Source organism: Pseudorca crassidens, chromosome 2 (assembly GCF_039906515.1).
Source record: "Pseudorca crassidens isolate mPseCra1 chromosome 2, mPseCra1.hap1, whole genome shotgun sequence".
NCBI lineage: Eukaryota > Metazoa > Chordata > Mammalia > Artiodactyla > Delphinidae > Pseudorca > Pseudorca crassidens.
This window is the reverse complement of record NC_090297.1, coordinates 116180406-116207553: the sequence shown is the minus strand read 5'-3', so window position 1 is coordinate 116207553 and position 27148 is coordinate 116180406. Positions and strand designations below refer to the sequence as shown.

Sequence of the window (27148 nt, the reverse complement as noted above, 5' to 3'; positions counted from 1 at the left end):
GTGGAGGATGGAATGATGATGTTGACCCTCCCGACTTCAATCAGCTAAAGCTTGGACTCTGTTGACCTTTGCCCCAATTCTGTGCTGAGTTCTCTGCTCAAGCCCCTTTATGAATATGCGTGTACCCTTAGCTTAAAAGTTCCCCAGTTTTGCTGTTCAGGGAGATGCTGCTTTGGGAAAGATCCCCGGTGTTCTCCCTACTTGCTGCTAGTAATAATAAATTCTTGCTTTTCCCTATCTTTGGCTTGGTTGTGTCTGTTGGCTCGACACCCACCAAGAGGTGAAACCAGTTTTTGGGTAGCAATATGAAGACTATTTGAAGGATAGTTTAGCTTGGAGAAGGAAAGGAGGCTCATAATAAGAATCTTAAAATACTTAAAGGAAGGGCTGTCATTGGTAAAGAATAATGATACATTTTGTGTAACTCCAGAGAGCAGTGTTTGGAAGCAGGAGACATATTCCAGTTTTGTTGAAAGAATATTTTTTTTTTTTAAACTCAGTCTTTTTTTTTTTTTAATTATTTATTTATTTATTTTATTTTTGGCTGTGTTGGGTCTTCGTTTCTGTGCGAGGGCTTTCTCTAGCTGTGGCAAGCGGGGGCCACTCTTCATCGCGGTGCGCGGGCCTCTCACTATCGCGGCCTCTCTTGTTGCAGAGCCCAGGCTCCAGACGCGCAGGCTCAGTAGTTGTGGCTCACGGGCCTAGTTGCTCCGCGGCATGTGGGATCTTCCCAGACCAGGGCTCGAACCCGTGTCCCCTGCATTAGCAGGCAGATTCTCAACCACTGCGCCACCAGGGAAGCCCTGAAAAAATATTTTAACAATTAAAGAAAAGGGAGTTTCCTGGTGGTCTAGTGGTTAGGATTTAGCACTTTCACTGCTGTGCCCCAGGTTCAATGTGTGACAGTTCTATGTGTGACATAGACAAAAAAAAAAAAAAAAAGAGAGAGAGAGAGAGAGAGTTATTCAAAGAGTTTAACCAGGGTTTCCCTGGTGGCGCAGTGGTTGACAGTCCGCCTGCCGATGCAGGGGACGTGGGTTCGTGCCCTGGTCCAGGAGGATCCCGCATGCCGCGGAGCGGCTGGGCCCCTGAGCCATGGCTGCCGAGCCTGCGCGTCCGGAGCCTGTGCTCCGCAACGGGAGAGGCCACAATAGTGAGAGGCCCGCGTACCGTAGGAAAAAAAAAAAAAAAAAAGAGTTTAGCCAGAGGATGTTTAAACTCTTGGTGGTTGTATTGGCCTTTCTGTGAAGGGTGAGAGGATGACTTAAATGACCTCTAAGATGACCCTTCTACCCTTCTAAGACTGATCTCAGAGTTCTTTAAACCCCTGCTCAAGTTCCCCGGTCATAAAATTTTCTCTGACAATCACAGCCCAGAGTGACTCTCTAAGCTCTTCTCTCTGCTCCTCTTTACTCTCTGACTTAATTTCATGTATCTGTCTCTCTCTCCAAGAGTTTAAATTCCCTTGAGGGTAAAGAACAGAGCTTTCCAAGTGGCAGGCACCCAAATATTTGTTTCAATTTAGTAATACAAAGTTTCTCTTTTGGTTACATATTGTCCTGTTTCCTGTATTAGTCTTGGAAGTAGATTGTAAGCCATTTGAAGTCAGGGATTGCGGTTTATATTTATTTGTATTCCCCCACAGTACCCAATAGGTGCTTGATAAATATTGCTTTAAGTTGGGTGAAACCAGAAGTAGACTTTTGGCCCAAAGGAATGAGAACAAAGGTGAAAGAAGCAAAAGGTCAAAGAATACCACTGTTTTGGATACAAGTGTGGACCTCTTACTTGCAGTGAGATAAGGCTCAGGAAGTTTTCCCACAGGCAACGTGGATATACTAAGATTACAAAATAAAATCATTATAACATAGAAACTAGAAATAGTAAAGGTGTTGAGCACGAGTTTCAATTAAAAATGATGTAACAGGGGCTTCCCTGGTGGCGCAGTGGTTGAGAATCCTCCTGCCGATGCAGGGGACACGGGTTCGTGCCCTGGTCCGGGAGGATCCCACATGCCCCGGAGCGGCTGGGCCCGCGAGCCACGGCCGCTGAGCCTGCGCGTCCGGAGCCTGTGCTCCGCAATGGGAGAGGACACAACAGTGAGAGGCCCGTGTACCGCAACAAAACAAAACAAAACAAAATGATGTAACAGTATAAATATTAAGAGAAAGCTTGAGTATCAACAGAGCCTATAGAAAGAGGGTTTAGTCAGCACCCAACTGTTAGTGAGAAGATAAGTAATTCTGAAATGCAGAGCTCTGCTGACTGATTAAACAAATGTAAAGGACATATCCACAGTCACTCAGTGATGTTTATAGAGCGTCTGTAGGTCAGTTTGTATTATCTGGGTTTGTTTGGTAATGTGATTCTGCTTTTCCAACTATTGAATTGAGCGCTCCTTTTCCCTTTTCTCCTCTCAGCGCAGCCTTGAATGCTGCGAATGGAGTGGACAGAGGAAACACAGTTTGGGGGGTAGTGTCAACATATCATTCCCCACCTGTCTCCTGGTCTTCTCCCCCAACCCTTGCATATTAATACATGTGGTTTTCACTTGCCAAAGGACGGGACCAAGGTTTCTGCAGCACCCAGCAATTTACATTCGAACAAACAAACAAAAGAACTCAGGTCTGTCTCTCTCGAGTCCCACAGTACGACTACCTTCCCTACCACCTCCTTTAAAGTATTCCTCTAATCTTCCAGCTCCAACTCAAAACCTAGCCAGTCAGAAAGTCCCTACTTCAGGAACGCCGCCCAATCACAGTGTCCTCACCTGCAGAAGGTGAGGTCTGGGTCTCCTTACGCGACAGTCTCCTGGCCCAATCAGGGGCGGCTTGGTCTTGGAAAGGCGCCAGTCAGCCCTAGAGGGGAGTAGTGGGCGGAGTTGCACCTGGCGACGGTGAATCACTCAGTGGAGCGGCGGCTTCTTCCACCAATCGGAATGTGCAGAGGCGGGGCGTCGACCAATCGGGCGTGAAGGGAAGGGCTGGGCTGGGTTCAACCTGGCGGCTGGAGTTTAGTCCCCGCGCTCCTGTTGGGCGAAGCTGTGTCTGTTCCCGGGCTCCGGCGACTACTGTCGTATCGGGATCTTGATCATGTTGGGGACAAAGGCGAAAGTCGGGAGGAAACAGTTGCTTCTCTTCACATCGATGATCCTGTGTAAGTTCCTGGAGCTTTTGGAGGAATCTGTGGGTCTGGTCAGAGGTTGGAGGGAGGCGCTCCCCACACCTCTTGTCCGCGGGAGGGGAGGGGTTCAGAAACCGGTCCGCCTCACCCTCCTAGTCCTCTTTCCGCCCCTGGCTCGTCCCTCTTCTTTCCCGTCCCCCTTACCCTGGTGAGTGGCTGGCTCCCCTCCCCCACACTGGTGAATAATGACCCCTCCTCTTACATCCGGAGCTGCCTTTCCGCACGTTCACCAGAAATAACGGGGAGAGGTTGGTTCCCCTTTCCTTCATCCTCACTTACTGGTGAGGGCCGGTGGGCGCGAGGGTCCTGCCCAGCCGGGATTACACACCTGGGAAGGGGGCCATCCTGCCCCTCCAACACGCATCCAACATCCGAGAACAACCCGAGAGAAGTCGGAAGCCTCTCGTACCCTGACTCCCTTGGCCCCTGGATGCTCTGCTTCTTAAGGGTCCTCAGAGAAAATCTAATGGAGGTGGGGTGGGGCGGAAGTTTCTTTCCCTGGCTGTTGCTGAAGGGTTTCTTTAGCTTTCCCCGGATTTTTGGGTTGCCATTGTTGCTCTGGGAAAAGTGTCTAGGTGCAAAATCTGGAAAAAAAAAAAGAAATAAAATTTCTCAGAACACAGCATTCAAAGTTCCTTTCTAGAATAACTACTTCCAGAGTCCTTAATAAATGTTGTTGACTGAGTGACTATTCGCAGGGGGAGGTCCTGGCTTTTGGTTGGCTGGTTCCTTCTCAGAGCCAGAACTCTGCCCTCCCCCCTGGCCTTGTTTGAGAGTTTTTGTTTCCTTTGTAAACTCCCTTTCCTGTGGAACAATGAGACTCACTTGTTGGGGCAGGCCTCCGTCTATAGATATGCTTGTGCCCGGCCGAGTGTGTGGTTTGTGCCTTAGTCTACCTGTGTCAGCACCTGCACACTTATCTGTCTGATTCTTGAGTGTCTGTGTGTGTGTGCTTCTGTGGATAGTTGTGTCAGTAGGGGATCTGTAAGATTCTCCATTTCCCCCTCAACATCCATGTTTTAGGAAATAAAAGAAATGAACAATTATGATCAGTATTAGCAGTTATAAGGTAATTCACTTTGCTTAGTTTGAAGGGTGTCTTACGGCAGATGAATTGACTACTCCTTTGTCCCTTATCACAAAAACATTAACATTTGGGGTGGACTGGACCAGTGACAAGTCGAATCCTCTCCCTATTGTACAGATAAGGAAACAGGTACAAAGATGGGAAATGACTTTTCCAGATTGACAAAAGGACCTGGGACTGGAACCAGAGTCTCCTGACTGACTTCTCCTTTTCCCACTCCTGGCTCCAGCGTCTCAGGCACGCTGTGGCACAGGAACCAGGATATCAAAACATCAGTTTGGGATACTGCTCCAGAGTCCACTATCTTACCTACCTTTTTCAATTTTTCTTTCCCACTAGATTCTTTCTTTTCTCACTTCTCCCTTTCATTCTATTCCTCCATTTCCCCCTTTTCTTCAGTTTCCATTCTTTTCCTCCCCTTCTTCCCCATTTACTTCTGTCTGTATCTTAGAACTGCTAGTGACACCCATGGTCATTTTTTGGTTCTGTGTGGTAGTCAGTACTAAACACTTTGCCAACACTTGTGCTGTACCAGTACTCCCCACCCCCAACCTAGAAGTTTCTGAGTCAGTAACTATTTGTGACAGTATTTGTCAGGCTTATAAGCTTCCTAGAGCTGCATCCTTCTCCCCTTTCCTTTTTCTTTTCTCTCCCCCTCATTTTCTATAATAATCACATACTGACACTGAAAGAGTTGTGGTATCACCCTTCTGAGCTTGGGAGTGTCCTCTAGTCTGTTCAGGGAATCAAGAAACAGTGGTTTAGAGGGAGCTTGAGATGATGTTGTATTAGCTTGATAGGACAGTGGATCCTAGAAAGTAACATTGTCCAGGAGATGGAGGAACTGACCTTGTCACATGTAAATAGGGCTAGACCTGGGGGGACCAATTTGGTTAGTACAATGAGGATGGAGATAGCAGCCAGTCCATCCCATCTGGGTTCTGGCTTGGCTTTCTGCCTTATTTGTGATCTTAGGCTAATAACTCAGTCTTTTCATCTGTAAAACGGGAGTAATAATACTTGTCCTAATCTTGTCCTGAGGATCAACTGGGATAATGGCTACATTACATATACATGAAATGATTATTATCGGGCAGCTTTTATCCCCTTTGGATTTTGTGAGGATGAAAGGAGGCTGCCTATAGTAGAGCAGGTCAAAGGAAGCAGGGAGAGACCCTGCTAGATTCCAAAAGGCGAGAGTGAAAAAGTAGGGGCTTTCTTGGGCGTCTAGTCTGTCCTCTGCCCTTGGGATACTGGAAGCATATATAGGGTTCCTGCATGTTCTCCCTCCTCCCTCCAGGGTTGCTCCTCATGTGGGCTCTGCCATCTGGGAGGAAGAAGAAAGGATCAAGCAAAGGTCCAACCCCAGCCTGGGGAACCTAGTGGAGAGGAAGGCCTGAGCCTACTGAGACAGGGCTGGAGACTAAACACTGGGAGAACTGGGCCTGGGAAAAGTAAAACTGGTGACAGAGAGTACTAGTCTCCCTCCCTGTAGAGAGCCTGTGCTTAGAAAAGTTTCCAGCTATCTCCCAGGCAGGAAGAGACATTTCTGCTTAGCAGGGTGGTGTGTGCCTAGGATGACTTTTTGGTGTAACTGCAGACGAGAAAGAGGAAACCTAGGCTGGAATCCTGGTGTTTGCACACACACCTCTTACTTCATGTAGTGTCCCCACTGAAACATTCCAGGAGGGAGGAACTGCTGCCCTGTGTCTGGGTCAGTCTGTGAGTCCCGGTGTTTCTTTTGTATTGATGTTTCTGCCTTTCTAGTTTTGCTGTTCAGGGTTAGATTTACCTCAAACTGTAGGTTGGTGAGTCACTCCTCCTTTCCCCTCTCTCTACTGGGGGGTTGAAATTACTCCCAGGAAAGAATCGTTCCCTCGAAACCAGAACCTAGAAACTAGTGACACAGCAAGTTGGAACTAGGAAGTGAGTGGTAGTGGAATTCCAGTGTCTTAGTCTTTCCCTCCTGGCTCCAGAACACTTTTCACTCTATGATATTTCTCTTCAGTTTCTTTGTGATCTGGGCTTGCCTGGAGTCTCCAACCTAGTTTTGGCTTAGGGTGGAGCTGCTGTAATTAAAAAAACAAAGTTTATTTATTTATTTATTTATTTTTTTGCGGTATGCGGGCCTCTCACTGTCGTGGCCTCTCCCGTTGTGGAGCACAGGCTCAGCGGCCATCGCTCACCGGCCCAGCCGCTCCGCGGCATGTGGGATTCCCAGACCGGGGCACGAACCCATGTCCCCTGCATCGGCAGGCGGACTGTCAACCACTGCGCCACCAGGGAAGCCCCAAAGTTTATGTATTTAGAAGAGGTTAATGTGGTACGAGAATCAAAATGATATAAAAGAGTGGGGTTATCACTCCCACCCTGTTCCTGTTCACTCCATATCTCCCCCAGTTTCCTATACATCTTTCCAGTGTTTTGTTATACAAATATCAGTATATATAAATATATATTTCTTTCTTTTCCCTTTTCTTACACAAAAAGAGGCACACTATATTCATTGTATTCCATCCTGTATCTTGTTTATTTCATTTAATATACCCTGGAGATCTTTTCATATTGGTGGTGTGGCCTTGGCCATTAGAATATTCCACCCCCTCCCCCGCCCTCCTCCCCAAGTCCTCTGGGTCAAGGGGCGTCTGTTCTGCCGACTCAGAAGTGGCTGACACTCCTGATCAAAGACAGATTTAAAAGCTATATACATTTTATGTGAGAGATTAGGAAACGATGGGGCTTGTTTTTCACATCTGTTAGCATTGAGGAAAGACCTTGGGGAATCTCTAAACTCAGACCTGCTTCCTCTAGAGGTTCAGGGAAGATCTGGATGCCACTTGTCAAACGTAATTGTGGAAGAGGTTCCAGTGCTGTCAGGGGGTTGTGAGATGTAATGTGAGTGGATACATACTGGAGTTTTCCAGGCATTGAAAACTCAGAGTTCATCTGCCTGGGACTCCCTGATAAGCAGAGTTTCTGTCTAAAGTCTGCCTGGTGTCATTTGTTTTACAATGTGTAGGACAGGAGGAAGCAGCTGGTTGGCAGGAAGTTTGATGCCAGGCCCCCTGGAGTGAGCCCTGGGCAGGCAGGCAGAGCCTTCCTTTGTAATGGGGAGATGGGTGGGGGAGGAGAGCTGAGCAGGTAGAACTGGAAATTCTGCTGAGAGAGGGCAGGAGGGAGCAATGGTGTGAAAGCTCTCCTGTCCTACACTGCCATCACCACTTTCCACCATCCTCAGAGGACCTTGCCAGTTGAACGACGTTACTGAAAGTACAGCCAAGCCTGGCTGTTTAGACCTAGCGCAGCCTGTTGTTGGGCTCACAGAGCCTTCCTCTTGCCCACGCATTCCTTATCTGTCCCACCCCAAACCCCAAGAGTGACTTCAGTCTCTACAGGGTGAGCGGTGGGAAGGAAAGTGCAAACCGGGGGTGGTAGCCCTGGGTCCGGGTTCTAATTGTATTACAATGTCAAATTCATTTGTTAATCCAATAAACACTGGTGTTTACTATGTTATGAGCACTGTGCTAGAGATTAGGGATAAAAAGTGAATAACATCTGCTATCAAGAAGCTCTGAGGGGAGTCAGGTATTGTAACAATTAGCCCACGTTGTGAACACACTGTAGCTGGGGGCTTTCTAAGGCTTTGGCTTATCTTCCCTATTCCGAGGCTCTAGCTCCCTTACAGTGGGAGTGTCCTATGAGGCTCATCTGCGTAGAGAGGAAATTTGGATGAATTCGTAGAGAAAATCAGAGACTAGCTTGGCTGGCTGGCTGGCTACCCTCCTTTTCCTTCCTTTGTTTGTTTGTTTTTAAATGGATCAAAACAAACTCATTGCACGAAAACAACTTAAGGAAAATTCTAATAATTAACAGGATGCATAGAGAAAACAAAGATTTCTTAGTAAAGCAGCAGAAGGAAGTAGCTTTTCTGTTGTGGGTTTGACCTGCGTGTACAAGGGAGGGTTGTTGGTGGGTTCTGTCAGATGTCTGGATGCCTCCACCCTCTGTGACCACCTTCTCATCACAGCATTGCTTCAAAGCGGCAAAACACAGTGCTAGGAACGGGGGAGGATACAAACATAATTTGGTTTCTCTGTTCTCAAGGAACTACAGACATATAATGACTAAGTAGAATACAGAGCACCGTGCGTCAGGGGCTGTCATCGAAGCACGAAATGTTTGGGGAGCATAGAAGGAAATAGTTACTTTTTAAAATGATAAATTTTTTATTAAGAAATAATAGATGTTCAATGTGGAATAATGGGAAAACAGAGGGATATAGAGAAAGTAAAATCACATGTCATCCTATTATCTAGAGATAAACACTGATTGCTGGTTTTATTCTAGTCTTTCCACTATGAATAAATGTGTGGTAGAGATGACCTGTGCAAAATATATCAGAAAAAATAAAATGGCCGTTTGGTGTCACTGACTTTTCCTTAAGTCTTGGCTCTGTGGACAGAAAGGGTCACACCAGCTCAACAGAAATCCATAGACATCAATGTTTAAACCAAACCGTGTACTAATGCTACTTGGAGCTGTGGCCGGTTTGTCAGATTATGTAGGAATTACAGTGGGAAAAAACAAAACTGTGTTATAGATCCCTTCTCATTTAGATTATTAGTTAATGACTGAATACTAGTTTTAAATGAGGTAGGTGACTACGTTCTATGACAGAGAGGATAGGAACATCTATATGCCCTGGTATGGTGGTAACATGTCCTGACTGTATTTTTTTTTTTTTTTTTTTGAGCAAAGTACACTTTAAACAAAATCCCTTCTGTAGTATTCTACTGTATGGCTATCCTGTAATTAACTGTTCACCTTTTGTTGAGCGTTTAGGGTTTTTTTTTCTTTGCTGTACGAAATACATTAAATTGTCCTTGAACATACATCTTTAAGCTTACCTTTAACTATTTTATTTTCTTAGGCTATATTCCTAGAAGTGGAGAGAGATTAATTTTGATTGGGGGAAGGCATTATGCATCAAGGCACACTGGAACAGGATCTTGAAGTATGAATGGTGTTTCCTTGCTGCTCTGCTGAAGATGCTGTGTAGTGCAGTAGTTTTGGAGACTCAGAGTTAGGCAGACTTGGGTTAAGATTCCCACCTTGTTGTTTGCAGCTGTGTGATTTGGGGCAACTGTGCTAAGCCTCAATGTTCTCATCTATAAAACGGGATGATAACAATAGTACTTGTCTTCCCAGGGGTTTTTTTTCTTCTCTTTTTTTTCCCTCCTCACAGGGTTTTTAATGAGACAATGCATGTGCTCTCCTTTCTTCCTGCCTTTTTCTCTCCTTGAAATTTATCAGACTCACATACAGAATCTTGATAGTGTAATAGTCTATTTCTTACTCATCTGTTACTTCATTTCACCTTTAAAGTCTTATTTAATCATTCTGTGCTTCCTGGTGTGTCAGTATTTGGGTATTTCCTGTTATTCTTTATCATCCTTCCTTTCTTTTTGCCTTTGTTTTTGCCTCTCCTTTCTTGCTTTGTTTTATTTTTCTTTGCCTCTTGTGATCTTTATTATTTTTTTCCCTTTTTATTCCCCTTCCCACTCTTTTTTCTTTAAATTAAAACATTTAATACATACTTGTTTATTACACAAATGTAGAACATAGAAGAGAAAAACTGCCTGTATTCTCATCTCTCAGATAATATGCACTGTCAAGTGTTTGGAGTCTATTCTTCGAGATTTCTTTATGTGTATATTCGGGTTATTTTTATTATTTGTAAAAATAGGGTCATGTTCTACATATTGTTTTTACATTTTGGACATATTTCTATGCCTGAACAAATTGATTTACCTTGACCTTTGCGATGGCAATATGGTTATTTTTATTTGTTTTTGTTTTACATAGTTGTGTAATGTATCATACCATGGAGCCAGATTACCTGGGTTAGAATCCTAGCTCTGCCTCCTACTAGCTTTGTGAACTTGAGCAAACTACTTCAGTTCTGTGCCCCGATTAACTCACATGTGAGATGGGAGCAATAATAATATTTATTTCATAGCATTATTACAAGGATTACATGAATTAAACCTGTAAAGGGCTCAGAAGAGTATCTGGTACATAGTATTCAAGAAATGTTAGCTGATGGGGCTTCCCTGGTGGCGCAGTGGTTGAGAGTCTGCCTGCCGATGCAGGAGACACGGGTTCGTGCCCCGGTCCGGGAGGATCCCACATGCCGCGGAGCGGCTGGGCCCGTGAGCCATGCATGGCCGCTGAGCCTGCGCGTTCAGAGCCTGTGGTCCGCAACGAGAGAGACCACAACAGTGAGAGGCCTGCATACCGCAAAAAAAAAAAAAAAAAAAAGAAAGAAAAAAAAAAAGAAATGTTAGCTGCTATTATTTTATTCATGCTATTATTTTATTCATTTGGTCATGCTCAGTAACATGTGTCTAGAATTTGGATATAATTAATTAAAAGTATAGGACAAACCTTGCAGAAGTCTTCAAGAATTCTGTTGATTTTTTAAAAATTATTTTATTGAGGTATATTTTGCATACAACATTATTTTAGTTTCGTATACAACATAATAATATATATTTATAGTTATTGAAGAATGATCACCACAGTAAATGTACATCTATCACCATACATGATTACAGAATTTTTTTCCTTGTGATGAGAACTTTTAAGGTCTACTCTCTTAGCAACTTTTAAATATGCAATACAGTATTATTCACTATAGTCACCATGCTGCCCATTACATCTCCATGACTTATCAATTTTTTGTTTTGTTTTGTTTTGTTTTGTTTTGTTTCTGCGGTACGCGGGGCTCTCACTGCTGTGGCCTCTCCCGTTGCGGAGCACAGGCTCCGGACGCACAGGCTCAGTGGCCATGGCTCACAGGCCCAGCTGCTCCGCGGCATGTGGGATCTTCCCGGACCGGGGCACGAACCCGTGTCCCCTGCATCGGCAGGTGGACTCTCAACCACTGCGCCACCAGGGAAGCCCCGACTTATCTATTTTATAACTGGAAGTTAGTACTTTTTGATCCTCTTCACCCATTTTACCTCCCAACCCCCCACTCCTCACCTCTGGCAATCACCCAATCTGTTTTCTGTATCTGTAAGCTTGGGGTTTTTTTGTTTGTTTGTTTTTGATCCCACATATAAGTGAGATCCTGTGGTATTGGACTTCCTCTGTTTGACTTAATTCACTAAGCATAATGCCCTTAAAGTCCATCCCTGTTGTCACAAATGGCAAGATTTCATTCTTCTTTATGGCTGAATGATATTCCATCGTATATGTGTGTGTGTGTGTGTGTATATATATATATATACACACCACATCTTTATCCATTCATCCATTGATGGACACTCAAGATATTTCCCTATTTTGGCTGTTGTAAGTAATACTGCAGTGAACAGGGGGCTGCATGTAGCATTTTGAGTTAGTGTTTTCATTTTCTTTGGATAAATACTACCCATAAGTGGAATTGCTGGATCATATGATAGTTCTATATTTAACTTTGTAAGGACCCTCCATACTGTTTTCTACAGTGGTTGTATCCATTTACATTCCTACCAACATGAGCTTTGCATGAGGGTTCCCTTTTCTCCACATCCTCACCAACAATTATTATTTCTTGTCTTTTTTTTTTTTGGCCGTGCTGCGCATCATGGGATCTTAGTTCTCTGACCAGGGATCGAAGCCGTGCCCCCTGTGATGGAAGCACGGAGCTCTAACCACTGGACCACCAGGGAATTCCCTATTTCTTGTCTTTTTGATAATAGCCATTCTAACAGGTGTGAGGTGATATCTCATTGTGGTTTTGATTTGCATTTCCCTGATAATTAATGATGTTGAGCATCTTTTCATGTACCTATTGGCCATCTGTATGTCTTCTTTGGGAAAATGTCTATGCAGATCCTCTGACAATTTTTAAAACAGATTGTTTAGGTTTTTTTGCTATTGAATTGTATGAGTTCTTTACACATTTTGGATATTAACCCTTTGTCAGATAAGTTAGTTGCAAATATTTTTTCCTATTCTCTAGGTTACCTTTTCATTTTGTTGGTGATTTCCTTTTCTGTGCAGAATATTGATTCTTTCACTGTGCATACTTGAGTCAAGATTCAACCAGAATGTCCACAGCTGATGCCCAATTTAAACCTTTGTGTTGGTCTGCTTGGGATGCCATGACAAAATACCAAAGACTGGGTGGCTTGAACAACACTAATTTATTTTCTCACAGTTCTGGAGCCCAGAAGTCCAAGATCATGGTGCTGGAGGGATGGTTTCCTCTGAAGCCTCTCCTTGGCTTACAATGGCAGCCCTCTTGCTGCCTGTTCACATGGTCATCCCCCCTATGCATGAGCACCCTTGGTGTCTCTTTGTAGAAGGACACCAATCAGATTGGATTAGGACATGTCCTAAGGTCCTCACTGTAACTTAATTACATCATTAAAGGGCTTGTCTCCAAATGCAGTCTCTCTCAGAAGTACGGGGGTTAGGGCTTTCATATATGAATTTTGAGGGAATACAATTCAATCTGTAAAAACCATGAACCATTTTGAAGATTCTGCAGAAAGAGCAGTGATCTAGCCAGGTGTCTCCTTGGGTTGCTCTTGTGATCATAAAAGAAATGGGGGTGTTGTAAATGGATTCACATCTTTTCCCCATTTCCCCCCTCCTCCCATTTTAGACCTTGCATTAGAAGGTCTAAAATATGTGCAGACCTTGCATTGCATTGGCTCTGCACACTTCTACTGGTTGTGAGAAACCAGCCTCTACTGTTGTGCATGCAGACACCTACAGACACACTGCAGCCCAGGTGCAGAAATGAGGCCCTTTTGCAAAATGGCAGGTGGAAAGCACTCATGTGCAGAGAACTTTAATTCTGTTTCATAACTATGAAGCAAATTAAAAACACTTAATTCTTAAATTGTGAAGCTAAATTAAAAGAAAGATTAATAGAACGCTCTTTTTTTTCTTCTGAGAACTAAACATTAAAAAAAAAACACTGTTGCTAGTATTAAAATTTTTTAAAGATTGGGTTTGAATCAAGTTTGTTTTTTCTTCTTTTTAAAAATATTTATTTATTTTGGTTGTGCCGAGGCTTAGTTGTGGCGTGCAGACTTCTTGCTTGTGGCGTGCAGACTTCTTAGTTGCAGCATGCAGACTCTCAGCAGCGGCATGCATGCAAGGTCTAGTTCCCCGACCAGGGATCGAACCCAGGCCCCCTGCATTGGGAGCGTGGAGTCTTACCCACTGGACCACCAGGGAAGTCCCAAGTTTATTTTTTCTTTATTTGGGTGTGCCCCATCTGCCAATTTGAAAAATGGGCTTATCTTTGTAGATAAACCTTAACAAGTAGATGTTATAGCGAATGGTCTGCTCTGACCTGATTTGTTAAGGCTCTATGTTGTTCAGTGTCAGTTTGTACCAGGCATTGTGCTAAGTGCTGAGAACTCAGAATGGTAGATTAACACATTATCCCTGCTCCTTTGGTTGTTTACTGCCTGATAAGGGAGAGATATAGGCGCATAGATGATGTCATTATAATGTGGGAAGTGCTTTGACGGTGTTTTGCATGGGGTAGTGGAAGCCAAGGAAAGAGACCTTAACTTGTCTGTGGTGAGGATTGGGGGTGGGGTAAGTCATTTCCCGCAAAGTAATGTGTTTGAATACCTGCTGACCAGGTGGAGAAAGAGGGGACAGGGTGTTCCGTATAACAGGAATAGCATAAGCAAAGGCAGAGGTTGTGAAACTGCACGTCTTTGCTGGGAATTGTAAGTAGTTTTGTATTGCTGGAGGGTAAATTGCAAGAATAGGGAGTGTGGTGAAGATGATAAACTTATCACCAGGTCGGTTGGTGCTAGAACTCTTGCCTGGCTGAAGAATTTGGATTTTATCTTACAGGTAATGTGGAATCGTTGGAAGCTTGAAGCAAGCGTTAGATTTGCACTTTTTAGAAGGCTGTATAGTGTAGCCCAGTCTCTGGAATTGGACTGCCTTGATTTGAAGCTGTACCACCACTTAACTGCTCTGGGCCTCAGTTTCCCCATGTAGAAAACAGAGGTGATAATAACAGTATCACCCAACTCCTAAGGTTGTTGTAGGAATTAAATCCATGTGATGTGCTTATAGCAGTGCCTGGCATATAATATAGTAAGTGCTCAATAAATGTCAACTCTTTCTCTAGCAGTGAGGTGGAGGAGGGATGTGAGTGGGTCAAAATTAAACAAGGCAGAGAAACCTATTGAGAGACCAAATGCAATTCTTCAGATGACGATGGTACTAAAAAGTGGCAGTGGGTCTGTGGAGAGGAGGGACCAAATTTGAGGGAGATTTGGGAGATGACATTGTAATGCTTGGTGTTGGACTAGAGTGAAGGAAAGATGGTGATGGCTTAAAAGGTTCTAGAGTGAGTGACCAAGTAAATGGTGATACCACCAACCTGGAGAGAGGAGGGGAAGCGAGAGGTAGTGGGAAATGATGAGCAGTGTGAGATTGCAGGAGGGGGTGTGTGAAGTCCAAGTAGAACCATCAGAAGGCACAGCAATAGGAGTCTGCAGCTCAGGCAAGAGGTAGTATCTGGAGCTGGCCATACATTGGTGTAGAGGAATGTTGTGTATTTGAGATTTCCTAGAGAGAATATGGAGAGGAGAAAGGGCACAACATGGAATGCTGGGGATTACTAATATTAAGGGATGGACAGAGGAAGCAAAGTTCAAGAAGGCGAATAAGATAACCCTGAGGTGGGGGGAGAACCAGAAGGGCTGAACGCAGAAACCAAGGGGGTGGAGTGGCTTGAGGAGGCAAGTGGTTAGTAGGGTCAAACATCTCACAAAGGCCACAGGAGGTAAATGAAAAAGCAAATACTGGATATCTTTAATTATAAGACTACTTTAATGTTTTGGAAATTGGGATGTGACTTACAGCCCATGTACATATTTAATATGATGTTTCCCCAAGAAGCTATTATTAAATTGATGTTATATCTTATAATCAGGGTATCTTAGAATTGAGGAATACGATTGGTGACCTTAGTAAGATCCATTTTAATTTCAAAGTGAGAGCCAAAGACGTATTGCAGTAGGTTGAGCAGTGAATGTGTATGTTGGGCTGGAAACAGTGTGTGTAGACTACTTCTTTAAGAAGTTGAGAGAGAAAGGGAGGAAAGGATTGTCACTAGAGAGGGGTGTAAGATTGAGTGAAGGTTTTCTGTACATGAAAGGGCCAAAAAGTCTATTTTTTTTTGTCTTTGTGTACAGTCTTTATTTGTTGAAATACCATTAGATTTTTCCTCAGGACAAGAGCAAAGATCATCCCCTGCAGAAACTTTGGAACTATGTACAGAACTTTACAGAACAGAGGACAACACTTTAGCTGAAGCCTGCCTGCTGACCAGAGAAGGGTGTTCTGAGTGGACTCAGCAAAGAAAAGGAAATCAAGCAGGGAAAGCCCATCTGAATCAAACTTCAGCTGCCATCAGGGCAAGTCTTGTGATGGTCACAGATTGGAGGCTCTGTTTATGGAAGGTTCGAGTACAGCACAGGGGTTCCATGTATCTTTACGGCTACACCCCAGGCTGAGGTGCCATTAAGTCAATGTCACTCAAATTCCTGGCCAGCCAAACTCCGGCAGCAAAGAGTCCCAAATTAAGGATCAAGTTCCTCTGGAAGAGGCTTCCCTGGTGGCACAGTGGTTAAGAATCCGCCTGCCAATGCACGGGACACAGGTTCAAACCCTGGTCCAGGAAGATCCCACCTGCTGTGGAGCAACTAAGCCCGTGTGCCACAGCTACTGAGCCTGTGCTCTAGAGCCCACGAGCCACAACTACTGAGCCCACGTGCCACAACTACTGAAGCCTGTGCACCTGGAGCCCGTGCTCCACAACAAGAGAAGTCACCGCAGTAAGAAACCAGCACTCACCACAACTAGAGAAAGCCCATGTGCAGCAGCGAAAACCCAACACAGCCAAAAATAAAATAAATACATTAATTAATTAAAAAAAAAAAGTTCCTCCAGAAGTCATTTCTATCCGTGGCAAAGCGGTAGACTCCCCGAAGCCAGTCTCCCACGTTGTCTGGAATTTCAGGAGCTTCATTTGCCGAGCCCACAGTGGTCATGCCAGCCCCACTGGAAGCGATAGCAGCACCTTCGCGCTCCACAAGGCCTCTCACCACGCACCTTCCAAAAAATCTATTGATGCCTTTGACTTTGTAGTTTTTCTTGTTGTGAACATGGAGTAAATTAAACATCACAATGGAAAAGGTGAAATTTTCTTCTGTTTTGGTTTACCATGTTAACTAGTAGGACATTTGTATGTACAGTATGCCAAGTATAGGTCCAAGGTTAAGTGCAAAAGGGAGGTCGTGATGAGGTAAGGGAACATATAAAATAGATGAGGAGAATGGATGGGGAAATTGTGGGTGTTGTGAGAGAAAACCCTCAGCTCTGCTGCTCTATACATGATGGTTCTAGAAAAGAGTCTTTTTTTAAAAAATAAATTATTTATTTATGTATTTTGGCTGCATTGGGTCTTCGTTGCTGCACTCGGGCTTTCTTTAGTTGTGGCGAGAGGGGTCTACTCTTCCTTGCGGTGCGCAGGTGGCTTCTCTTGTTGCAGAGCACGGGCTCTAGAGCGCAGGCTCAGTAGTTGTGGCGCATGGGCTTAGTTTCTCTGCGGCATGTGGGATCTTCCCGGCGTAGAGCTCGAGCCCAGGTCGTCTGCATTAGCAGGCGGATTCTTTTTTTTTTTTTTTTTTTGCGGTACGCGGGCCTCTCACTGCCGCGGCCTCTCCCATTGCGGAGCACAGGCTCTGGACGCGCAGGCCCAGCGGCCGTGGCTCACCGGCCCAGCCGCTCCGCGGCACGTGGGATCTTCCCAGACCGGGGCACGAACCCGCGTACCCTGCATCGGCAGGCGGACTTTCAACCACTGCACCACCAGGGAAGCTCTAGAAAAGAGTTAGTCTTTCCAAGGCAATTACAGTGATAGAGGAGAGATGGTTTAGTGGGCTGGAATGTAAGCATTTTTCCGGCAGTATTTATATATATTTATATGTATTACTGAAGAAAACTTTGAAGTCAGAAAAAGAAGTATATACAGAAAGACCTATGGGCAGATGATGAGAATAATAACACATAATACTTATTTGGTGCTTCCTGTTGGTCAGACACTCTTGTAAGCACTTTATTTGTATTAGCTTGTTTAACTCTCAACAACAGCCCTTTGACATAGAAATTCTTATTATCCCCATTATACAAGTGGGCAAACTGAGGTTCAAAGTGACTAAGTGGCTTGCCTGGGTCACACAGATTATAAGTAACAGAGCTGGGATTTGAATGCAGGCAGTCTGGATCCAGAGGCTTGTTCAGGAACAAGAAGGGGAACGTGGATCAGGATGTCTGAGGTGTCCTGGGGTCACTAGGAAGGAAGGACATGGTGCAGAGGCTGAACTTAACTCATGGTGTGAGACGCAGCCACAGGAGAGTTTTGAGTATTGCAGTCAGGCCACAGGCAGACATCAACAGTCCTGCATCAGAGGAAGGTGAGAAGGCCCTGAGGTGAAGGGCCCTGTATTTTAAGCAAGAGGAGAGAAGCCTGGACTAGGTAATAGCAGTCAGAATTAATGAGAAGGGGAAGATGCCAGTTGCCCAATATGTTTGTGTATATATGTGGTGATGTCATTCCTGCACATGTTTTAGATCTGATAATCTGAGAGGACTCAAAAAAGAACTTCAGGGCTTCCGTGGTGGCGCAGTGGTTGAGAATCTGCCTGCCAATGCAGGGGACACGGGTTCGAGCCCTGGTCTGGGAAGGTCCCACATGCCACGGAGCAACTAGGCCCGTGAGCCACAACTACTGAGGCTGCGCGTCTGGAGCCTGTGCTCCACAACAAGAGAGCCCGCGATAGTGAGAGGCCCGCGCACCGCGATGAAGAGTGGCCCCCGCTTGCCACAGCTAGAGAAAGCCCCCGCACAGAAATGAAGACCCAACACAGCCAAAATAAATAAATTAATTAATAAACTCCTACCCCCGACATCTTCTTTAAAAAAAAAAAAAAAAAAAAGAACTTCAGCTGAAGTTAGAAGTGAGGCAGAAACAATCATCAAATTCATATGCTGTGATTGATTTATTTATTTTCTTTTGGGCAGCCCTTTATTTCAAAGGCTAGTTTTTAGTTTAATTACAAGCTGTTCTTCGTTTGGGTGGTGTCATAGGTTGGGTTCTTGGGAAACTGACTCTGAGATGTCAATTATTGTACCAAGACATTTATTAGGGAGTGTTCTTGGGATCCACACCTATGGAAGCAGGACCGGGCAGAGGGAAAAGGTGAGTTGCATTGTAGTCCCAACAAGGCCTCAGCTTACTGCACAGGGACCTTTGAAGCAGAAATAGCCCTTCAGTGTTGTCCCAAGGTGGGGAGTTGGGGAGATAGAGATGGGACTCTTTTTTTTTTTTGAGATGGGACTTTATATGTGTCCTCCCTCCCTTTTTTTTTGTCCCACGTGGCACATTGGATCTTAGTTCCCCAACCAGGGATCGAACCCGAGCCCCCAGCAGTAGAAGCACGCATGGAGTCTTAACCACCGAACCACCAGGGAAGTTTCCAAAAGTCAGTTCTTGCTGGTTCCTTTTTTTTTTTTGGCCGTGGAACTTACTCAATCTCAGTTCCCTGGCCAGGTTTGAACCTTGGCCATGGCAATGAAAGCCCAGAATCCTAACCACTAGGTCACCAGGGAACGACCCCCCCTCTCATTGATCAGGCATTGGATGCCGGTGCCCTGACCCTGTTGCCGCCTGGTAGGAGGCATGGCCCTGGGCAAGGCAGTGTTCTGGGTATCCTCAGAGAGGGCTGATGGCTGCAGGCCTTCTTCTGGCAGCAGTCCCAGCAGCTGAGACAAAAAGTCCTTCATTCCTGAAGAGAGATCTGGTTTGCACATCTCGGTGTACATCACAGGTAGCAAATTGTAAAATTCGAGAATCTTAAAAAAACAAAGTTCCCATCATCAAAGCAGAGAAAGTTGACTTGGGCAAAAAATCAAAGCATTTAATTGTCAGCGTTCTTGATGAGACCTAGAGACTTCCATGTCCTCAGTTTTCAATTTAGTGAAGACTCTTTGGGTTAATTTCTGTATCTGTTATTACATCTGATTATAGATTTGACTTTGAAATATAATGCCAAATATACAAAGTAATATGATTAGAAATAATTTCTAGATAAAATGGACCTGACTTTGAAAAGAATCATATTTTAGTACATAGTTTGCCTCCATTACACTAGTGGCTTTTCTGAAAAGCAGCATGGTGTATAAAAGTATGGTATAATAAGGGAAAAAAAGAGGTATAGGAGAGACCTGTATGCTAATCTCAGCTCTGCCATTTCCTAGCTATGAAAACTTGGATCAGCCACTTAATCTTTTATTTTTTCTATTTATTTATTTATGTATGTAAGTATGTATGTATGTACGGCTGTGTTGGGTCTTCACTGCTGCCTGCGGGCTTTTCTCTAATTGCAGCGAGCTGGGGCTGGTCTTTGTTGCGGTGCGGGGGCTTCTCTTCTTGCGGAGCACAGGCTGTAGGCGCGCGGGCTTCAGTAGTTGTGGCACGCAGGCTCTAGAACGCAGGCTCAGTAGTTGTGGCTCGTGGGCTTAGTTGCTGCACGGCATGTGGGATCTTCGCACACCAGGGCTCAAACCCGTGTCCCCTGTATTGGCAGGTGGATTCTTAACCACTGCGCCACCAGGGAAGCCCCCCACTTAATCTTTCAGGTTTTAAAAAAAAAAAGAAAGAAAGAAAGAAAGAAAGAAAGAAAAGAAAGAAACAAGAAAAAGAAAATGAACCTAAAGGATTTCAGAGAACATCTAGTTCAAACCCATCATGTTTCAGATAAGAAAAGGGAGGTTCAGGGTCAAGAGACCATATTCAGTTACTTGGGTAATTTAATAATGAAAAAGTATACTTGCATTTATCTAAAGAAGACAGGACTTTGACTTAAAGCTATGAATAAAGCAGCCTTCATGAGTTTGAGCTTTGAAAACATGAATGAGAGTAATTGTGTACGTGCAGGTTGGTAACTATATCACACCATCCTAGAATCCTCTGGCACTGGTGCTTATTTTGGGATGTGTGGTGCCTCTCTCCCACCATGTTATTTAATTAGCCTTGCCTCTCCTCACCTCCTCTCTCCACCTCCACCACACACCACATTTTCCTTCTCTTCTCCATTGGGCAGAAGGAGATTCTAATGAGATGAGCTGAGCCCACTTCTGGTCCAGAACCCGCTGTGTGATCTTAGGCACATTTCTTTACTTTAGTTCCTCATGTAACACTGGGATGATAATGTTTGTCCTGCTGATCTGTCATGCTTGTTTCAAGGATCAAATGATATAATTGTATGTGAAAACACTTTAAAAAGCACAAAAGGCCCTACAAATGTATTATTATTATCCTATTATGGCTCCTCCCTTTCTTCCCTCCCTTGCCTCCAGCTTTGCTGGCTTCCTGCCAGGATTGTCTGACAAGTGACTGTAATTATTTGCTGAGAAGCTTTCTCTGAACCATGAAATGTCATTTAGAAAGCTGCTCTTGGACTAGGAGGAATCTGATTAGATTATTGGGAGTCACAGAGGGAAATTTTTTTTTTTTTTTTTTTTTTGCGGTACGCGGGCCTCTCACTGTTGTGGCCTCTCCCGTTGCGGAGCACAGGCTCCGGACGCGCAGGCTCAGTGGTCATGGCTCACGGGCCCAGCCGCTCCGCGGCATGTGGGATCTTCCCGGACCAGGGCACGAACTCGCGTCCCCGGCATCGGCAGGCGGACTCTCGCCCACTGCGCCACCAGGGAAGCCCAGGGAAAAATTTTTTTAAATAAAGAAATTGCATTAGAAGGAAATCTTTTATTTCCATTGATTAAAACAAGTATTAGCCTGCAATTGTAGCAAAAAACATTTTTAAAAGATATTTAGAATATTGGTGAGAAAGTGTGAGATCCGAGAGGCACGTGAATCTCTTGAAACCCTTGACCTTGGAATCTCAGCATGGAGAGTCCCAGCCCTAGATGCCCATCAGCTGGGACTGCTCTTCCCTCTCCACAGCATTCCTCTGTCCACTCCTGATGGACCCACCTCTCTTCTTCTTCTCAGGCTCACTGGCATTGGGCAGGGGTGCAGTGCAAACTTCTGAACCAGTAGTCCGAGTTGCTGAGAATAAACGTGAGTTGGGAGGGGCTGTGGAGGGTGGCGGGAGTTGAAGGGAAGGGAGGTGAGCAGGTGCAGACCCCTGGGGAACATCCAGCCCAGACTGGTTTGGGGCCATTTCCCCAGCTTCTCCATTTACTGCTGTTTCTTCCTCCCACTCACTTTGATCCTGTCTGTAGCTGCCAAGTTGTCCTGCTCCTACTCCGGCTTCTCCTCTCCCCGCGTGGAGTGGAAGTTTGCCCATGGCGACATCACCAGCCTCGTTTGCTATAACAACAAGATCACAGGTGAATCGCTCCACCTCCTTGCTGACTGCCTAGGTTGCAGGGGGCTCACCCTGGGGCTGAAGTCCCCAGGGCCTTCCTGTCGCCTTTCCTGGGGGAAGAAGAGAGCCCCCTGTGCCTTGGGTGCCACCGTCACCAGCTTCTCTTAGCTTTCCAGCTCACTCTGCCCCTGCTTCCTCTGTCCTGGTAGCTTCCTATGAGGACCGAGTTACTTTTTCGGACAGTGGCATCACCTTCCATTCTGTGACCCGGAAAGACACGGGGATGTACACTTGTATGGTCTCTGACGAAGGCGGCAACACCTATGGGGAAGTCACTGTCGAGCTCATTGTGCTTGGTACGTGCCACAGGTCTTCTGTGTGGGCTTGCAATCAATTGCTTCCCTAAACCCTTAGCAGGCTCTGCTAAGCTTTGGAGCTCGCTGATGGTGAAAATACTCGTGGCGGTGGGGCTGGGGAGGGGGGTGTTCAGAGTCCTGGTGCTGTCAGAGAAGAACGAGCCCCTGGTTAGGGGGAAACTAAGGGCATAGTAAGGAAGAAAGGCTAGAGCTGATGGATGGGAGTGTCATGCTACTTGGCCTTCAGGCAGCCGTCCTGCTCTTGTGACAAGTACCTTCTCTCCCTCCCCAGTGCCTCCATCCAAGCCTACAATCAGTGTCCCCGCCTCTGCTACCATCGGGACCCGAGCAGTGCTGACCTGCTCAGAGACAGACGGTTCCCCACCTTCTGAATACTTTTGGTTCAAGGATGGGGTACTGATGCCTACGGAACCCAAGAACAACCGTGCTTTCAGCAACTCTTCCTATACCCTGAACCATAAGACAGGGGAGCTGGTACGGACGGGGTCAGGGTAAAAGATGTGTATGAGGGGGTCGCAGGGTTATAGAACCCCCGAAAGTGGGGAAGAAGGGCGAGCAACAAGGTAACCTTGGCATTAGGATCAGGAGACATAAAAGACAGGTACTTGGCTTCTTCAAGCAGGAAGCCAATTCGTCTTCTGCCCTCCAGATCTTTGACCCCGTGTCGGCCTCTGATGCTGGAGATTACACTTGTGAGGCGCAGAATGGGTTCGGGCCACCCATGAAGTCAGACACTGTGCACATGGATGCTGGTGAGTGAGGGCGTGGCTGGGGCTTGGGCTCAGACCCCAGGGTGGGGTTTGGGGTCTGCTCTCCGTCCTGGCTTTGGCAATGTTGGCAATACCATGAACGAGCTTTCGGGTGCCTGACCTCTCATTTGTGTCCCATAGTGGAGCTGAATGTAGGGGGCATCGTGGCAGCTGTCCTTGTAACACTCATTCTCCTTGGAGTCTTGATTTTTGGCATCTGGTTCGCCTATAACCGAGGCTACTTTGACAGTAAGTATTTGACCTCAAAGGCTCTCCTTTGTATCATCCCCATTTCAGGGCCTGGTTCTTGGGTGCCACCTGAGTACTGACCTGATACTGAGCCCCGTGTGTGTTGGGGTTACCTCCCAGGGAGCGCTGGTCACCCGTATCTCAGGGCCGCACGCTAGGCCCCCCATCTTCCGGCGCCATGCTGTCTTCTACCCTGCTGACACTCATGGTCCCATTTCTTGTCTTTCAGGAGCAAAGAAAGGGTGAGTGAGCTGCTGTCCTAGAGCTCTCTAAGGTTGAGTACATGGATGTATACGGTTTGAAGCTGAGATGTTCCCCGGGGGAAGGGGTTGGAGGGGAAGGCAACGAGCCTGGTAGGGAAAAAACATCTGGATTTCTAGCCCTATCCACTATGGTCCTGTGCTTGTCCTTTCTCCCTGCACCCAAACCTCCCTACCGAGAACTCTGTGCTTCCGTTAAGTTCTCAGTCCCGGCCTCTAAAGTTAACAAGCAGAGGTTAAGGAGAGGGACTAGGGGACTGAGCGTCTCCATCTTCTGACTTGTCCGCAGGACCTCGAATAAGAAGGTGATTTACAGCCAGCCCACTGCTCGAAGAGATGTGAGTATGCCTGCCCTGGGATGGGGAGGTCCTCCTGGCTGGAGTGAGGGGTTTCCAGACTGTGTTTATATGTATTCAGGGGATTATCAGCTAAAGAAGACTGTAGAGAGTTGACGCGAATGTTTTATTTCTCCAGGGGGAATTCAGACAGACCTCATCATTCTTGGTGTGACCCTGGTCCAGCTCATCTCCCGTCCTCTGTGCTTGCCTTACTCAGGTGCTACCAGACTCTGGCCCCTGATGTCTGTAGTTTCACGGGATGCCTTATTTGTCTTCTAGCCCCCACAGGGGCCCTCACTTTTATCTTAGTTAGGTTGTGTTTTTTAAATAATGTCTGCCATGTGCACCTTCTACCTTCCTGCCTCCCTTCCTTTCCCACCACTGCTGAGTGGCCTGGGACTTGTTTAACGCTCTTTTCCCCCATCCCCCGTCCCTACGAGGGATCAGACAGAAGTCCTGACTGATGCCTGCTGAGTTCCCTTCCAAGGAGACTGCGAGGGTGGCGGGGCACTCACTGCCCCCTGCGCGCAGCGGTCCTCACATAGGGAGGGATCTGGAGCTTGGTTCCTTGGTGCTTTCTTGCCGTACTGAGGACCGGTACCAGCTGTTCTAGAGTGGGGACTGGAGACTGGAGCAGCTGAAATGGTTGTGTGGTGACGACGTCAAGTCTCTTCTGCCTCTGCAGCCCACTTTCTTCTGTCTTCCCGCCGGAAGCGCCATGGGGTCCTCCTGCACCGTCCTCTTTCTGAACACAAGCAGACTGGCAGCAACTATGTCTGTGGAGAAAACAAGAGTTTTGGTTGTGGAGATCATAGTAAGCTTTCAGGGCACACGGAGCAGAAGAGTTTTTAAACCACTGATCTACAGAAAAGAAAGCTGGAGCTGGTAGCTCAAGCCATCACCCTTCCCTTGGCTGGAACAACTGGACCCACACTTTTAAGATGTGTCTGCAGGGTTGTGGGAATTTGTGTAGTAGTCAGCTCTGCTGAGCACGTGTGTGTGTCTGTGTGTGTGTCTGTGTGTGTGTGGTATCAATTCTATACTGAAATTGAGTGTGTGTTGGAGGGCTTCTTAGCTCTTTGGTGAGATTGTACTGTGGGAATGGGAGAAATGAAATACCTAGGCTCCTTCTTAGTACAAACAAGAAAATCCCCAAAGCCCTGCTTCCTAGCAACCTGGGCTGGTCCCTAGCTCACTGTCCTACCCCTTCCTGGTTCCTGCCTTCAAGGCAGACGTTGGACCCTCATTTCCAGAGTCCTCTTGTGGCAGGAGAAGGGCACCCCGGGTGAAGTGATGGTGTACTCTGGGTTCTACTTGGTCTGATCCACCCAGTGAGAGGAGAAATGCCCACCCTGCCACCTCTGTCAGCCAGATGCACTAATATACTTCCCTGAGGCTACAGGAAAAGCAGCTCCAGAGCCTGAGGCAGGATTTCTCAAATCATTCTCAGAATCACTCCTTTAGTAGTAGTTTAAAGTAGTCCTACTTCTCTATTTAGGGGGTAGGTGTAAGGAGAGCAGGAGCGAGCAGGGTAGTCCTGCCCACCATCTTGACCCTTCTTTGCCCTTACATCTGTTTCTCCCTCTACCCCAGCAGCCCCAGTCTATTTATTCACTAGCAAGAGGGCAAATAAGGGGTCTCCTAGGATTGATTTTGCTAATTTCTGTGGAGGATACTGAACGCCACTTTGCCACGTTCTGTTCCCTCATCTGACAGTCCATCACAGAACTGAGTTTTCTTTTCATCAAGGATCCAGAAGGAAAAACAAAAACCAAATCGTATCGTCACGCACCAATAAAAAATAAGCTTTCCAGTTGGAAATAGAATCTAATTAGGCAATAAAAGTAGAGATTGCGAAACGGTTCAGTAAGAATGAGGTTTTTGAAGTACGTTTCAGTTTTGTATCATTGCTGGGGGACAGGGTGGGAGGGATGTAGAGAAAAGGCCACAGGGAAGCAGAGGTGAATCATTGTGCCTGCAAGCCTGAAGCAAATGGCTCTTCACTCCCTAGGTCACGACTTGTGAGGAGTATAAGTCAGTTATTTACCAGCCTTGGACTTTACCGCTCCAGCTTACAACAGTCCCTTGAGTTGGAAAACACCTTGTCTGCTTTCATTTTAGAATGTTACAACTAATTTTTGTAATAAATGTTTATTTTTCACATTGAGTTTAAGTCCTGAAGTTTTAGCTTAAAAGAATTGGGACCCCCAAAGTGACTTGAACATTCAAAAATCTTACCTGTAGTCTTTTTTTTTTTTTTTCCTGTAGTCTTTTTAAGAAAGAGATTAGGGATATCCTTCTAAATAAATAGTCTGGTAGTTAGATTTCAGTTTAACTTACCATTGGCCTGTACTTGAATGGGAATGCTTCAAATGGACATTTCCTACATTAAAAGGAGACTTAGGGGTTGAGGAACAGGGTAATTCATAGAGATTAGTGTTTTAGACATGAACCCACCCTGATTAGGGATAAAATGATTGGACATTAAGGATGTGTTTGTTGTCCCTGTCTCAACAGGATCTGCAGATCAAGGCCAGGGGAGGGGAAAGTGGGAAATGGGGTTGGTCCATTTCTGAATGAGAGGACAGTATGTTCTATGGGGGCATGGGGACAGCTTAGTAAAGGAGATAAATGAAGAAAAAGTACAACTTGCACTTTAAGAAAAAAAAAATCTCGAATTTTGTAGCTCTTCCAATTTATTATCCCTTCTTTGGTACTAGCTGTAAAAATCTAATATGAAATGGAACTTTTTTTGACGGAAGTAATTTTTTTTTTTTCCTTTTGGCCGCGCTGCACAGCTTGTGGGATCTTAGTTTCCCAACCAGAGACTGAACCCTGCCTGGGCCCATGGCAGTGAAAACACCGAGTCCTAACTACTGGACCACCAGGGAATTGCCCAGTAACTTGCTGAATAATTACTAGCATCCACTAACTTCCTTACTGGGTATTACTACTATCCCCATTTCACAGATGGGGAAAAGAGGCACAGAAATGCTCAGGAACCTGCCCATGTTCACACAACCAGTACTAGGCAAGTAGTAGATCTGGGATTCAAGACAGCTGGGGAGAGACTGGATAGCATATGTCCTGCTCACAGTGACCCTGCTGGAGGAGGAGCTGGAGATAGAAGTTTACTTTCCCTGTAGAGGTAGGTATGTGGGAATTAGGAGAGGACGTTGAAAGTAGTGATGTCCACCTGGGGTTTTCTCTGAACTGTGACTACCCCAACAGTATCTGTAGGACAATGAGACAAGCAATTACGAAGCTCTTGGTAAAATGGAGGGCCTATGAGCGCCACCTTCTGGAATGAAGGATAACATCGCTGCATTTTTGCCAGTGACCTAAATGAAAAACAAGGCATGCATATTTGTGGATGGCAAGGAGATAGAACAACAACTTCATCAGCTTGCAAAATGAGAAGTCAAAAAGATCTCAGTAGGCAGGAATGATAAACTCCATTTAAGAAGGTGAAGTTC

The 27148-nt window shown here is 45.7% G+C and overlaps 1 protein-coding gene across 1 annotated transcript; it reads left to right on the top strand.

Moving 5' to 3' along the window:
* The first annotated feature begins 2956 nt into the window (after positions 1 to 2956).
* On the top strand, positions 2957 to 25839 carry F11R (F11 receptor). Its single transcript, XM_067728357.1, has 10 exons — positions 2957 to 3156; positions 21381 to 21449; positions 21614 to 21721; positions 21909 to 22055; positions 22348 to 22550; positions 22726 to 22828; positions 22967 to 23074; positions 23304 to 23316; positions 23624 to 23672; positions 23809 to 25839. The coding sequence occupies exons 1-10, from the start codon at positions 3093 to 3095 to the stop codon at positions 23842 to 23844; spliced, it is 900 nt and encodes a 299-aa protein (XP_067584458.1). The 5' UTR covers positions 2957 to 3092; the 3' UTR covers positions 23845 to 25839.
* Positions 25840 to 27148: the final 1309 nt, after the last annotated feature.

Coding starts and splice junctions, on each gene's coding strand:
- F11R (XM_067728357.1), top strand. CDS start 3,093: ATGTTGGGGACAAAGGCGAAAGTCGGGAGGAAACAGTTGCTTCTCTTC. Junction 22,829..22,966: donor CACTGTGCACATGGATGCTG/GTGAGTGAGGGC, acceptor TGTGTCCCATAG/TGGAGCTGAATGTAGGGGGC. Junction 23,673..23,808: donor AGCCCACTGCTCGAAGAGAT/GTGAGTATGCCT, acceptor TTATTTCTCCAG/GGGGAATTCAGACAGACCTC.